At 39.6% G+C, this 16,219-nt stretch overlaps 1 protein-coding gene across 5 annotated transcripts in view; it reads left to right on the forward strand.

Moving 5' to 3' along the window:
- KANSL3 (KAT8 regulatory NSL complex subunit 3) overlaps positions 1-5,232 on the forward strand; it is a 41,418-nt gene extending 36,186 nt beyond the window's left edge. For all 5 annotated transcript variants that reach the window (XM_043982834.1, XM_043982833.1, XM_043982835.1 and 2 more), the window contains one exon: positions 2,655-5,232. In XM_043982834.1, coding sequence (XP_043838769.1) covers positions 2,655-2,675 — 21 coding nt within the window. In that variant the 3' untranslated portion in view covers positions 2,676-5,232. The remainder of the gene's footprint in view (positions 1-2,654) is intronic.
- The last annotated feature ends 10,987 nt before the right edge of the window (positions 5,233-16,219 follow it).

A 16,219-nucleotide genomic window follows, 5' to 3' on the forward strand; every position in this document is an offset into this window, starting at 1 on the left:
CATTCCCCAATTGATGGGCATCCCCTCAACTTCCAATTCCTTGCCACCACGTAAAGAGCAGCTATAAATATTTTTGTACATGTGGGTCCCTTTCCCCCTTCCATGATCTCTTTGGGAAAAAGACCCAAAAGTGGTATTACTGGGTCAAAGGGTATGCATAGCTTTATCGCCCTTTGGGCATAATTCCAAATTGCTCTCCAGAATGGTTGGATCAGTTCACAGCTCCACCAACAATGCATTAGTGTTCCAATTTTCCCACAGCTTCTCCAGCATTTATTATTTTCCTTTTTTGTCATTTTAGCCAGTCTGATAGGTGTCAGGTGGTACCTCAGAGTTGTTTTAATTTGCATCTCTCTAATCATTAGAGATTTAGAGCATTTTTTCATATGGGAATAGATAGCTTTGATTTCTTCATCAGAAAACTGCCTGTTCATATCCTTTGACCATTTCTCAATTGGGGAATGACTTGGATTCTTATAAATTTGATTTTAGTTCCCTATATATTTTAGAGATGAGGCCTTTATCAGAAGTACTGGCCACAAAAATTGTTTCCCAGCTTTCTGCCTCCCTTCTAATTTTGGGTGCATTGCTTCTGTTTGTACAAAAATTTTTTAATTTAATGTAATCAAAATCATCCATTTTGCATTTTATAATATACTCTATCTCTTGTTTGGTCATAAACTGTTTTCCTTTCCAAAGGTCTGATGGGTAGACTATTCCTTTCTCTCCTAATTTACCTATGGTATCACCTCTTATGTCTAAATCGTGTATCCATTTTGACCTTATTTTAGTATAGTACTTTAAATGTTACACTGAGGCATTTGATTTTATTCTTGTAGTGATAGATAAGCATTGGAGCTTTTTGAGAAGGGAAGTGAATTGGTCAGAACTGAGCTTTAAAAATGTCATTTTGTTACCAGTGGGGGAATGGATTGAAGAACAGAGAGAATGGAGGCAGGGAAACCAATTAAATTCTTGTAGTAGTTCATGTGAGAAGTGATAAGGACCTCTGAACTAGGATGGTGGTTCTATGAATGTAAAGAAGGTGATGGATGTGAGAGAGATTGTGTAGGTAGAATTGACAGGATTTGGCAACTGTATATGGTGGGGTGAGAGAGGAGAAGGAGGAAGCCAAGGTTTAGAACCTTGGTAACAGGAAGTATGTTAGTACCTTAGACAGAAATAGGAATGTTTGGAACTGGGATGGATTTGGGGAAAAGATTATGAGTTTTGTTGTGGACATGTTGAGTTTGACATACCTATGGACTATCCATTTGGAAATGATGCAATAAACAGTTCCTCATATATGACTAGAACTCAATGGAAACAAGGTCCGAATATTTAGATCTGGGAGTCCTTTGCATAGTGATGCCAATTGAAACCATGGGAACTGACGATAACATCCAGAAGAAGAGAGAAAAGAGAAGAGGGCCCAGGGTAAAGCCTTGGGTTATGCTCACTTTTATGGGATGTCATATAGATGTTGAGGCAGAAAAGGAGAATGAGGAGTTAAACATAGGTGAATGGGTAACATCGACAGAATTGGTAGAGTCAGAAGGAAAGGAAAAGTTTTTGGGGAAAAGACAAATTGTTTTTGATATGTTGAGGGAGCCTGGAGTCAGAAAAACCTGAATTCAGATCTGACCTCAGACACTTAACTAGCTCTGTGACCCTGGCAGACCACTTTAACCTCTTTGTTTCAGTTTCCTCATCTGTAAAATGGGAATAATCATAGCACTTACATTCCTAGAGTTGTCAGGATCAAACGATCATTGTAAAGCACCTAGCATAATGCTTGGAATATAGTAAGCTCTCTATAGTTAGTTTTAAAAAACGTTTGAGGAACCAGTGCCTCCCCAAGAAAGAGCTGTCCTAAGGGCAGATGATCCTGGAGACTTTTATATTCATGCTGTGAATTGGGCTGCTGTTTTTTTATGGAACCAGAGAATAAGTAGGGCGTGTCTGGGGTGAAGCCCTGGATCACAGAACTGTGCCATGATTACATACCATGCCCTTGTTTTCAGGGAGCTTTTCTGATGCTTTAGGTCAGGTGACAGATGGCCCGGCCTCACTCTTGACCTGAAAAGCTGAACTGAACATAATCCGCCAGCCAGCTTTGTAGCAGAGCTCTTTCTGCCATGTATCTTGAATTTCACAAAATCTGGTGGTCAGGAGATGCTAAGTAAAGGTTAGTAAGGCCTGTGAGTGAAAAAAAGAATGTAGGTCCTGCTGAAACCCTTGACCCTTGTATCAGACCCCATAGTGGGCTTGGTGTTTTCTAAGAATTTTAATACCTGATGACTTGTTAACACTTGTGAACTTTGCTCCTTGCAACCATGTGTAACTGGGATCTTGCATGTGGTAATTTTATTATTATTTATTGAGTAGTTAAGTGTTGACTGGCAGTTTCAGTCCATTGAAGGAAATGGGAAAAACTGTGCCTTGAGTAGGATGTGGGTTTTAAGAAGGGCCTTTCTGTAGGAATCTGACTTGATTAGATTTTTATGCCATCTCCAAGAATTAGGGTATACCTACTAAGCTTGACTCCTGAGGCCTCTACCTTATCCTTACCTTTCTTTCCTGAACTGTAGAACAAAGGCTCCTTTATTTTGCTGGGCTAAGTCTTGATTGTGCTTTCTTTCTTCTTCCTATAGCGATTGCCGCCAGCTCCTTGAAGACCCCTGTGTAACATCTGCATTCATCGTCTGTGATGGTGGCCTTCCAACGAGCCTGCAGGCATATCGACTGCTTTGTGATGTTGCCTGACATCTTGAAGACTTTCTTTGAGACTGTTGTCCTTGTTTGCCTGCTCAGTGATCAAGGATAGGCATCTGTGTCTTATAGAGCCACTGGGCTGGGTAGCCTCTATTCAGCAAATGCAATACCATCCTCTGGGATCCACAGGTTTTGGCCTCCAAGCTACTCCCTTCTCCTTTTCCCTCCTCTGCCCCACCCCCAAACCCCCTTTAATGTAGCAGATAGCTATACCACTGGGGCTCCCACACTTCATAGACATTATTACCACATGGGATTAGGAGCTCTTGATTCTCAGAGGATAAAAGCTTCCCTCCCTTTAGTAGGGTTACCAAGATCAAAACAAACAAAAGGTGACATCAGTAAGAAGCAGAGGCTTCCTTGATGAGATACCAACCAAGCCAGTCGGGATAGCCGGGCTGGTAGTTAGCCTTCCCCAACAGCCAGGTCTGAACATGATTACAAATGTTGCATTTTCGAGGTTGTTTAATAAAGCCATTATTCTTTGAAGGGCTCTGTTGCCCTCTGTGGCAAGATTGGGATGATACTGTGTGTAAGGGTTAGGGGAGAGGAAGTCTATCCTACTCACCCTACACACGGTCATGAAGGTGTCACAACAGTTTTCTTTGCAGGACCATAGAGTACAGGGCAAGAAACCCAGCATAGCTCTCTGGTCTAAAAGTCAAACCAGGATCTCTAGAGACCCGAAGACTTGTTTTCGAACCTGACGTAATAAAGGTGATGAAGACGGCTGAAATCTCTAGGCCTTTCTGATTCAATGCATTTGTCTGCTGAGTAAGATGATCTACACCTATGAGATGAGGCTAGTGCCACCCAAGGCCAATTTCATTTCAATGTGCGTTGGACACTTCTGGTAGGTAGAGGACTAACAAGTGAGGAGGGATTGCAGAGGAGGAAGTAAATAATGGAACAACTTAAGGGAGCAGTAGTAGGCAAGTTAATTAAAATGGTTTTGTTCTTGGGCTTTGCATCCCATTTAACTTTTACGCAAGCATTGGTGTTTGTTTGAGTTGTGGGGGACAGGCTATTAAGCCTTAGGAACTATTAGGTCAAATGAATCAGCATAAGGATTGTTACCCATATTTAGTAAAGAGGATGAGAGAAACCAAGGGTGCTGTGGGGTTTAGCCCAATATGCCAAATGGTTGGAAATGGAGACCACCTTCTTCCTAAATACTTGACTTTGGAGAGCGATTTAGGTTTGCTGTTTCCTCTCCAACCTCTCTAACAACTTGAGGTGAACTTGGGAGGGGGAAAGAACCAGTCTTTTGATGCTCCAGCTGAGCAGCTGACCTAGTTATTCAGTGGCTGCAGGCAATGATGGGGAAGTTTATATCCATTAATATAGTCTGCTCAGTGGAGGATGGTGTTTCTGGTGTGTGTGCCTATCAGACTGAGAGCATGGTTAACTCCACTGAATTAGGGCTCTGCTTTTCCTTTGGAAAGGAGCCCTCCAGAGCAGTTCTCAGTTGGCCTCTCAGTGGCACAGCACATGCAGAGGGTCCATTCTCTCAGTCTGGTGGGTAGCCTGCAGAAGCTACGGTTTTGCTTGTTTTGTTAACACTAGCTCACAATGCTCTTCAGCTGTGCAGGTGATATGATTAAACTCCTGGTAGCACTGAAATGCTGAACCAGCAGAAGGCAAACTGTAGGAACATTTGATAGGAGGAGGCAGAAATCCCAGGTGTACTTCCATGGAGACAAGTATAAAGTGGGAGACTTTGGTGACAGTGAGCCAGACCATATAGAATTGGTTTCTAAGCTAACTATCCATTCCATTCATGACCCAGGAAAAACTGTAAGTTGTTAGAGACTGTTCCCTGACATAATTAGCTCAGGGTACTGCTGGAGCCAAAAAGTTCAATCAAATGACGATGACCAGCCTGGACAGTATAGAAAACAAAGTAATGCATCATTCAGCCCCTGTGTAAAACCGATTTGTCTGTACATGGATAGTATCTTCCGTGTTTCTTGCTGCCATAGCTTAAAAAAGACATGACAGAAATAGAGAAGAGTGTTGTAGGTTTGAGATAAAAATTAGTGTCCTCCAGGTTGGAGAGCAAAGTTAAAAAAATATGGCAATTGGAGTCTATACAGTTGTGAAGGGTGAATGTGAATTTTATTCTCCAGAATTATCAGACAAGGAGATGCCTTTTAAAGTTGGAATGGTGTGATTAAAAGCAAGTGTCCTTTAGCACAACACAGAGTAAGCTGAAGGAATTTGTTACTGTCTGTAAGTGGTCCTACTCACATGTGTAATTGGGGATCAGGAATAGCTTAGGTAAATGCATGAAAGATAGGTCTGTTGTGTCATTAAAGAAAATAAGTGCTTTGGAGGACCTCCCTCAACACTGAGGGAACATCATTGAGAAGAGCATGTACCCTGGCTGGGAAATGGGGCTGACCTGATGTGTCAGTTCTTATGTTCCATTAACAATAAACCGTGGTGTGCTGCTAACTTGGTTTTTGAAATGATTCCATTTTTATCCTTCTAGCAACCCTGTGGCCAGGTTAAGTATTACTCCCTTTTCACTAGTGGGAAAGCAGGATCACAGAATCTGAATGAGAGGAACCCTTGGAGAGGCCATCTGTACCAACCCCATACCTAACCAAAAATTTCCTTGGAAGCATTCCAAACAAGAGATTGTCTAACTTGCACTTGAATACTTCAAGTTGAGGTTAATTTGCTGCCTCCCAAGGTAATACATTCCATTTTTGTATAACTCTTGGCTCAGAATTTTTACATCACATCAAGCCTAAATCTGTCTCTCGACAACCTCCTTCTGCTCCTACTTTTACCATCTTGGCCTAAACTAAACAAGTTTGCAGTCCTTCAAATTCTTGAACTATTAAAATTTTCTATCTCAGTATTTCTCTAAACACCCTCAAGTTCCTTCAACTGCTCTTTTTTTTTTTTTTTTTTTGGTGAGGCATTTGGGGTTAAGTGACTTGCCCAGGGTCACACAGCTAGTAAGTGTCAAGTGTCTGAAGTTGGATTTGAACTCAGGTCCTCCTGAATCCAGGGTCAGTACTTTATCCACTGCGCCACCTAGCTGCCCCCCTTCAACTGATCTTCATGCAACATGTATGTGAAGCTCTTTATTATCCAGGTTTTCCTTTGGACTCCATCTTATTTTTTCATCTCTGTAGTTAAGATATATTACTCAGAAATGTATACAATACTGTACAATACACTAATTGTGGTCTGACCAGGGAACAGTATAGCTATTCTAGATACTTCAGTATAGCTCAAGAAAACATTAACTTTTTTTTAATGCCATAGCATCCTGTTGACCCCTTTTGAACTTATAGTGTAGTAAACCCTCCAAATTTTTTTAAAAATATTTTTTCGTGAGGCAATTGGGGTTAAGTGACTTGCCCAGGGTCACACAGCTAGTAAGTGTTAAGTGTCTGAGGCTGGATTTGAACTCAGGTACTCCTGAATCCAGGGCTGGTGCTCTATCCACTGTGCCACCTCGCTGCCCCAAAATATGTGTCAAGTGGCTTCCATTCTTTTTTTTTTTTTGGTGAGGCAGTTGGGGGTTAAGTGACTTACACAGGGTCACACAGCTAATAATTGTTCAGTGTCTGAGGCCGGATTTGAACTCGGGTACTCCTGAATCCAGGGTTGGTGCTCTATCCACTGCACCACCTAGCTGCCTGCCAAGAATCTGTACCTGTCTTTTTTTTTGGTTTGTTTTTGTTTTTCAGGGCAATGGGGCTTAAGTGACTTGCCCAGGGTCACACAGCTAGTAAGTGTCAAGTGTCTGAGGCCAGATTTGAACTCAGGTACTCCTGAATCCAAGGCTGGTGCTCTCTCCACTGCACCACCTAGCTGCCCCCCCTCCCCCATATCTTTCAAATGAACTGTTGTCTAGTAGCACTTTCCTTCTCTAGTACTAGTAAAGTCCCCCCCCCCCAACTTCCTTTTACCCACTATTATTCATAAACCTCTTGGTAATACAGTATAATTTCCTGAGAACATTGTGTCTTGTTCAACAGCAGAGGGTGCTTTTGTGTCACTGGAGAAATGAGTTAAATATTCACAAGAGGAATCAGAGTGAGGAGGTTAATGCTGTTTTGGGAAATATTCAAACTTTATACATGAGCAAGAGACGCATTGTCAGACTTTCTCCAGATTGCAGAAATATCCAATGATGGAACTTGAATCGAAGGCTAACTTATTCACAATATTCTTAACTCTAGACAAAGTGTCACATGTGCTGAGCTACCTCCTGGTGAAGATACCATACCTGTACCTAGACTCTAGTTTCTTAAACTGTGGGTCATGACCCCATCTGGGATTGTGTAACTGAATGTGGAGGTCACAAAAAAATTTGGCAACAGTAAAAGATTATGTATACCTGTTGTGTATATATGTACACATACACACCTGGCACATATCTAAGTTCTAAAACCACGAATATTAGAAAGTTCTATTCTAGTGTCTCGTTATAGTATAGAGATGACCAGCGCAATAACTAGCACAGAATCAGTCAATAAAGAGATTAGGAGCGGGGGCAGCTAGGTGGCGCAGTAGATAAAGCATCAGCCCTGTTTTCAGGAGGCCCTGAGTTCAAATACGACCTCAGACACTTGACACTTACTAGCTGTGTGACCCTGGGCAAGTCACTTAACTCTCATTGCCCCGACTAAAAAAAAAAAAAAAAGAAAAAGATATTAAGTGCTTACTATGTGCCAGCCCCTGTACTAAACAATGAGGATCCAAAGAAAAGCATGAGCCAGTCCTTGTCTTCAAGGGGCTCACAATCTAATGGACAAAGACAAAAGATAAAAAGAAGCTGAAAGTGGGGAGAGGACTCAGTGGTTGGGGGTGGGGCAAGTAGCAGTGGGAAGAGGGTATCCTGTGTCAGGGGCAGGAAATTATCTGAGGAGGTTTGAGTTTTGGAGCTGATTTCATCTTGCAGAATAAGTTTCTTTAAATCATATCCAAGAGAACAGCCTGGTAGGGATGATGAGGTGAATGCCCTTGGATGACATCTGGGAGCATCTCCCTGATGTCTACCTTTCTACCTTCAATCAGAGGGAGGGAGGGACCCCAGGGGCAGGTGATACTGAGAAGGTTTGGGTTTCAGAGTTGATTTTACAGGGAAGAATGATGAGTTCACAAGATGAAATGGGGCCTTGTCCCAGGGTTCCAGTATCTTCTAGGGAAATATGCTTCTCCCCTGGGAGGGTTTACTTCTTTCCCATGGTGACCATTGTTTCTGTGCCTCATTTTATAGTCCTTTGTTGACCCATACTGCCAAACTGGTACCATCTTAGGGATCCTATCACTATAGTGCCTTTCTCCAATGTCCACCTTTTCCTCCAAAGCCCCTATTGGATTGAGGACCAGACTTCAGCCTGTTGTTATAACTGCACCTCCTTCCTCTCTCCAACTATTTTTGCCTTAAAGTGAAAAAAAAAAGTTAAGAAAATATGGTCTGAAAGATTCTACTCTGCTGGAAAGGCTTTGATTAAGATCCTGCCTACAAATTGTGTCTGCTGGAGATTAGCCAAGAGGGTGGAATAGAAGGAAGTAATACAGTCAAGCTCTCCCCTCCAACTCCACAAAGATTTAGAAAATGCACCAGAATAAATCCTGATGGGGAAAAACAAAGAAAAAAAAATCACAGTGCATAATCTTTTCACAGCTGCCTCATGCAGCCTAGGGAGACAGATAAAAAGACTGTGGGCATTGGGAGTAGGATCTATCCAAGAGGAGCCACACACAGTCTTCGAGAATGGGGATTGAACAAAGTCCTGACTGCAGTTGTGCACAAGGTGCCAGAGGAGTATTTATCTGCTACAGAGGGGTCTGCCTTGGTGCAGGGAGCAAGAACAGGTGCCAATTGGCAGCTCTATCACTCATTATACGGAGCTGAATCACAGATCCTGTGCAGATTGAGTAAAGACCTGCACCTAGGTCTAGGGAAAAGAATAGTTGGGGACCTTAGACTGCTTACTGAGTAAGAAGTACAGAAGCAAGCAGCAACAGTGTGGCACTGACTCTAAGAGTAGAGTGGGGACTCAGATCCATCACCCAGACAACTCTGAAGTCTGTAGCTGAATAACCAAGGCAGGAAGAGGAATACACTAGGGCAGAAAAAGGCAGTGGAAGGATGGAGAAAATTATCTCACCTAGTTGGGTTGTACAAGTAAAAATCCATACAAAGAGGAAAGGGTGGAGGCATCTACATCTCAAAGGAGAGAATACACATACTTTTGGGTACAGAAATGTATTTCACTCAGAAATAGAGAAAGGGGGAAATAGAGGGGTGCAATAAGAGGGAGGATAGATATGGGATTATTACTAACTAAGTAAAGTAAATAATCACAGATGGTGATTATAGAAGAAGAGTTTAAGATGAAAAAAAGGATAAGAACCCATGAATGGGCTCCAGGCAAAGAATCAATGTAATAGGGGGCAGCTAGGTGGCATAGTGGTTAGAGCACCGGCCCTGGATTCAGGAGTACCTGAGTTCAAATCCGGCCTCAGATACTTGACACTTACTAGCTGTGTGACCATGGGCAAATCACTTAACCTCCATTGCCCTAAAAAAAAAAAGAATCAATGCAATGACCAACCATGATTTCAGAAGACAAATGATGAAGACTTCCTGACAAAGAGGTGGGGGACTTGGGATACAGAATGAGCTTTACATTTTTACATGGATACCGTGGAAATTTACTTTGCATATTTTTATAGGGTTTCCTCTCCTCTCCCCCAAAGACAGTGGGAGGGAGGGATGGAAAATAAAGACCTGTTAATTGAAAATAAATAAAAACTTTTAAAATCTGTCTACATCTAACAGCCTATAAATATATATGGAAACTTGTGATTAGTAGGATGCTTATTAGATGACATATTCCTTAGCCATGAAAAGTCATGAAAGAAAAAAAAAAATTCAAAATGCCCCCTGCCGAGTTCTATTTTTTTCAGTGTTAGCGGCAGAGTTGCAAAAAAGAGGTCAGAGGGTGCTAAGAATTTCGCTATTTTTCATTTTTCTATAAAATTAATGTAGCTATTATCATTAAACATGAAATTTTTGTTCAATAACAAATGAGTTGACATAATATTAGATGAATAAAATCATATGAAAATTAACATTCCTGATATAAATGAAAGCAGATCACAAAAACAAGTTGCCTCTAAATGGAAGGATAGATCACAGGCTATTTCTGGAAAAGTAAATTAAAAAAAAACCCTCATTTTAATTCTGCATGGATTTCCATGTTCAAAGTGTGTCTTTCTTGTTTTTTTTAAAAAAACATTTATTTTTAACATTGAATTATTTTTTATTTTGAGTTCCAAATTCCTTCTCTCCAGCCTGTCCTCCACCTATTGAGAAGGCAAGTAATATAATATCAACAATACATGTGAAATCATTCAAAACATTTCCATCTTAGGTTACAAAAAAAAGCAAGAAAAATAAAGTTTAAAAAAAGTATTCTTTGATCTGCACTCAGAGTTCATGACTTCCTCCTCTGGAGGTACATAGCATTTTTTTAATAGATTCTTCAAAATTGTCTTGCATCGTTTTATTGATTAGAGTAGCTAAGTCTTTTACAATTGATCATCATTGCAACATTGTGTTTACTCTCTATAATGTTCTGGTTCTGATCACTTCATCTGGCATCGTTCATATAAGTCTTGGTTTTTCTGAAAGCATCCTGCTCATCATTTCTTATAGTACAATAGTATTTCATCACAATCATATACCACAATTTGTTCAGCCATTCTTCAATTGATGGCATCCCCTCAATTTCCAATTCTTTGCCACCAGAAAAAGAGTTGCTATAAATATTTTTGGACATATATGTCCTTTTCCTTTTCCTTTTTTTTTTTCCGGGGCAATAAGGGTTAAGTGATTTGCCCAGGGTCACACAGCTAGTAAGTGTAAAGTGTCTGAGGCCGGATTTGAACTCAGGTACTCCTGAATCCAGGGCTGGTGCTTTATCCACTGTGCCACCTAGCTGCCCCCTCCTTTTTTCTTTTTAAAAAATTTCTTTGGGACACAGGTATAGTAGCGGTATTGCTGGGTCAAAGGGTATGCAGTTCTGTAGTCCTTTGGGCATAGTTCCAAATTGTTCTCCGGAATGGTTTGAGTAGTTCACAACTCCACTAACAGTGTATTAGTGTCCCTATTTTTCCACATCCCCTCAATCATTTGTCTTTTTTTTTTTTGGCTTTGTTAGCCGATTTGATAGATGTGAGGTGGTACCTCAGAGTAGTTTTAATGTGCATTTCTCTAATCAGTAGTAATTTAGAGTATTTTTTCATGTGCTTATTGATATATTTGTTTTCTTTTTTTTTTGAAAACTGTTCACATCCTTTGACAATTTGTCAATTGGGAAATGGCTCTTAGTTATATAATTCTGGCTTAGTTCCCTAAATACTTGAAAAATAAGGTTTTCATCAAGTTCATCAAACTTGCTGTAAAATTTACCCCCAATTTCCTGCTTTCCTTCTGATTTTGGCTACATCGATTTTGTTTCTGCAAGAACTTCTTACTTTCATATAATCAAAATGATACATTTTACTTCCCATGATCTTGTCTGTCTCTGGTTACAAACTCTTCCTTTATCCAAAGATTGGACAGGTAAAAATTTTCATGTCCCCTATTTGCTTATTATATTATTCTTTATGTCTAAATCATGTATCCATCTTGACTTAATCTTGGTATATGGTGTGAGATGTTGGTCAATGCCTTGTTTTTGTTAAATTCCTTTCCAATTTTTCCCAGCAATTTTTTTTTTTGGTGAGGCAATTGGGGTTAAGTGACTTGCCCAGGGTCACACAGCTAGTGTCAAGGGTCTGAGGCCGGATTTGAACTTAGGTCCTCCTGACTCCAGGGCTGGTGCTCTATCCACTGCACCACCGAGCTGCCCCAGCAATTTTAATCAAATGGTGAGTTCTTGTCCCCAAAACTTGGATCTTTGGACTTATCAAACACTAGATTAATATGGTCTTTTACTATTGTTGTATACCTAATCTATTCCACTGATCCACCACTCTATTTTTTAGCCAGTACCAGATTGTTTTGATGATTACTGCTTTGAAATATAATTTGAAATTTGGTACTGTTAAGCTGCCTTCTTCACATTTTTTATTTATTCCCTTGATAATCTTGACTTTTTGTTTTCCAGATGAATTTTATTATTTTTTTTAACTCTATAAAATAATTCTTTGGTAATTTGATTAGTATGATACTGAATAAGTAAATTAATTTAGGCAGAATTGTCATTTTTATTATCTTGGCTTGTTCTACCCATGAGCAATTAATATTTCTCCAGTTGTTTTAGATTAGGGTTTCTTAAACCTTTTCCATTCACAATCCCTTTTTGCCCAAGGAATTTTTATGTGACCCCAGGTATATAGGTATATAAAATAGCTACACATAACCTTTTATTGTTGCCAAAATTTTCTCAACCCCCACATTCAGTTACATGACCCCATATGGGGTTGCATCCCACAGTTTAAGAAGCTACGGTTTAGATCTGTCTTTATTCAAGTGAGAAGTGTTTTATAATTGTGTTCATATAGTCCCTGGGTTTTTCTTGGCAGGTAGATTCCCAAATATTTTTTATTGTCTGCAGTTATTTTTTGTTTGTTTGTTTTGGCTGGGCAAATGAGGGTTAAGTGACTTGCCCAGGGTCACACAGCTAGTAAATGTCAAATGTCTGAGGCCAGATTTGAATTCAGGTCCTCCTGACTCCAGGGCTGGTGCTTTATCCACTGTGCCACCTAGCTGCCCCCTGCAATTATATTTATTTGGTTTTTTTTTTTAAATTTTTTTTTTAGGGGCAATGAGGGTTAAGTGACTTGCCCAGGGTCACACAGCTAGTAAGTGTCAAATGTCTGAGGCTGGATTTGAACTCAGGTCCTCCTGAATCCAAGGCCAGTGCTTTATCCACTGTGCTACCTAGCTGCCCTCTGCAGTTATATTTAAATGGAATTTTCTTTACATCTCTTTCTGCTGAATTTTATTGGAAATATATAGAAATACTGATGATTTATGTGGGTTTATTTTATATCCTGCAACTTTGCTGAAGTTGTTAGTTGTCTTAACTAGTTTTTTTTGTTGATTCTCTAGAGTTCTATAAGTATAATTTCTTATTATCTGGAAAGAGCAATAGTTTTGTTTCCTCATTGCCAATTCTTATTTCTTCAATTTCTTTTTCTTGTCTTATTGCTGTAGCTAGCATTTGTAGTACAATATTGAATAATAGTCATGATATTGGACATCTTAACTCTGATCTTTTTGGGAAGGCTTCTAGCTTTCCTTATTACAGATGCTCATTCTTGGCTTTAGATACTACTTGTCTTTTTTTTTTAGTGAGGCAATTGGGGTTAAGTGACTTGCCCAGGGTCACACAGCTAGTAAGTGTTAAGTGTCTGAGGCTGGACCTGAACTCAGGTACTCCTGACTCCAGGGCTGGTGCTCTATCCACTGCGCCATCTAGCTGCCCCAATACTACTTGTCTTTTTAAGAAAGCTCCTTTTGAAAATGACAAATGTTGGAGGGGATGGGGAAAATTGGGACACTAATGCACTGTTGGTAGAGTTCAAAACTGCTCCAATCATTCTAGAGAACAATTTGGAACTATGCCCAGAGCTACAAAACTGCAGACCCAGAAATATCACTAGTAGGTCTGTCTCCCAGAGACATTTAAATAGAAACTTTTAAAAAGAAAAAAGAAAAACTTTTATTCTTATGCTTTTTAGTGTTTTAAATAGGAATGGTAGTTGTATCCTGTCAAAAGTCTCTATCCACTGGCCACTTAGCTGCCCCTGTTTGTTATTCTTTTTAAAGAAATTATTTATTATTATTTCTATGATTTGTTCTTTGATTTACTCATTCTTTTGGATTAGATTATTTAGTTTCTAATTAAATTTTAATCTATGCTTTCACAGTCCTTTGTTGAATGTAGTTTTCATTGCATTATGTACTGAAAAATGTACATTTAATGTTTATTCTTTTCTGCATTTGGCTGTGAGGGTTTTATGTGCTAAAACACGGTCAAGTTTTGTGAAGGTGTCATGTACAGCTAGGATAAAAGTATAGTCCTTTCTATTCCATTAAGTTTTCTCCAGAGGTCTATCACATTTAACTTTTCTAAAACTCTATTCATCTCTTTAACTACTTTCTTATTTATTTTATAGTTGCATTTATCCAGCTCTGAAAGAGGAAAAAATTGAGATTTCCCCCACTAGTATAGTTTCACTATCTCCTCCTAAAACTCATTTAACCTTTCCTTTAATAATTTCAATGTTATACCATTTGGTGTGTACATTTTTAGTGTTGATATTATTTCATTGTCTCTGGTACCCATTAGCAAAATGTAGTTCCCCTTACTCTTTTAATTAGGTCTATTTTTGCTTATGCTTTATCTGAGATCACAATTGCTACCTCTGTCTTGCTGAGGTATAATAGATTCTTTCTCTTTTTACCCTGTCCCTCCTCAAAAGTGTTTTGTTTTTGACCACTGCCTCCCTTAATCCACCCTCCTTTTCACACCCCCTTTTCTCTTGTCCCCTTCCCCTCCTACTTACCTTTTGAGTAATGTAGATGTCTATACCCAACTGCCCAGGTTCATATGGATAGTAAGTGTCTAAGGCAAGATTTGAACCCATATCTGCCTGACTGCAAGTTCAGCATTCTGTCCACTACATTATTCTTAAATGTCTTTCTCAAAGTTATATAGGCAGTATGTGGCAGGATCTTCATCCATATTCAGTAGGATGGGAATAGATATTAAAGCCATCTTTGCATTGCTTTCATTTCTGGTGTACCCTGGTGAGTTATAGTAAGCCCAACAACCCTGTGCAAGTTATAGTAAGATGTATGAGAGAAAGGAGAAATGAATGGTAGGAATGGCTCTGAGGAAGGAACATTTATATGGCCTGTCTATGTTGTCTTTGATGTCTTGTGTTGTGCATGGTTAGATTCTATACCATTTGAGAACCCAGACACAAAGTATACAAAAAAAGGATGTAAGCATTGATGACAAGAATTACAAATTTAGAGTCAGAGCCATATATCTGATCCTTCATGACTGAATTCAATCACCCATTCCTGAAGAAGAATGGCTAATGATAGGCATGTTTGTGAAAAACCTGGATACTATTAATGGTGATGCAGTGCAATGAATGTTGAATTTGGAATCATAGAATCTGGGTCAAAATCCTGATTCTGCTTTGCACTATGTGTTTGACCATCAGCAAATAATTTCTCCTCTCTGAACCTTGGTTTCTTCATCTATAAAATGAAGGATTTGGACAAGAAGGTCAATTCCATTTTTATTTTATTTAATTATTGGTGAGACTGGGTCTCTCTGTCTTGTCTTGAAATGTAGCTGCCACTTAGCTGCTGATTAGCATGGAAGCTTTGACCTGCTCTCTTTCTGACCTAGACTAGCTTTGCACTTCTTAGGCAAAGACATGGTTTCACCATATTGATGTTGGATTTAGTTTGGCCATCCAATTAGCTTTAGCTCTACTGTAGCTCAGAACTCCTGAGCTCAAGCAATCCACTAGTCTTAGTCTCTCTGGCAGCAGGGATTGTAGGACATGCATACCCATGCCTGACCCCTTCCATATTTAAACCCATTATCCTTTGAATGGGCTAGATATTCTAGGATAGCCATACTGACACCACTTACTTGAAGGGATGAATTAGGGCCATGTCTAGGTTATCAATTTGATTCCTTTCATCATCCCTAAATTTAAAAATTCTAATTTAAAGAGAAAGAGGAAAAAACCCAGTAGAAGTAAAAAATCTTTGGGGAGGAGTTTGGCTTAATTAGCTTTCTGACAGTATGTTGGTTTCACTTCTCTTTCTCTAAATGTGGCTTTGCAACTGTGGCCACAAAATTTATATGAACTGCATGGCCCCCAATATCTCTACTCCAAGGCAAAGCAGGCAGAAATCAGTTACAATGCTTCTTGGTGCTAAAGAGTGAAAAGTGAATCTTCTCTTCAGTGACATATGGTTAGTATTTTTCTTCTTCTACTATTTTTCTACTACTACTTCCACTATACTTTGCTGTGCTCTACATAGAGCTATCTTATCTTGGGAAGAAGCAAGTAATGTGAATTAGAGGATAGCATGGTGCAACAGAATGATGGGGTGGCATTCGGGAGACTGGGGTGCTAGTCTTGGCTCTTGGCTTTGCAATGAACTTGCTGTGTAAATTTTAGACAAGTCATTTAACATCTCTGGGCCCCACTCTCCAAAATCTGTAAAATAAAGATGATAAGGGGTGAAGCTGTACCCCATTTCATTCAAGGTCCAGCTCAAAGGCCTTTACTGATTCCACAAGTTATTTGAGTTCTCTCCCCAACATTACTCTGTATTAACTTTGAATATAGTTTATATTTTATTATCTGTGTTCATGTTGTTTCCTTTCAGTGGAATGTAAGCTCTTTGCAAACAGAG

Source organism: Dromiciops gliroides, chromosome 2 (assembly GCF_019393635.1).
Source record: "Dromiciops gliroides isolate mDroGli1 chromosome 2, mDroGli1.pri, whole genome shotgun sequence".
Lineage (NCBI taxonomy): Eukaryota > Metazoa > Chordata > Mammalia > Microbiotheria > Microbiotheriidae > Dromiciops > Dromiciops gliroides.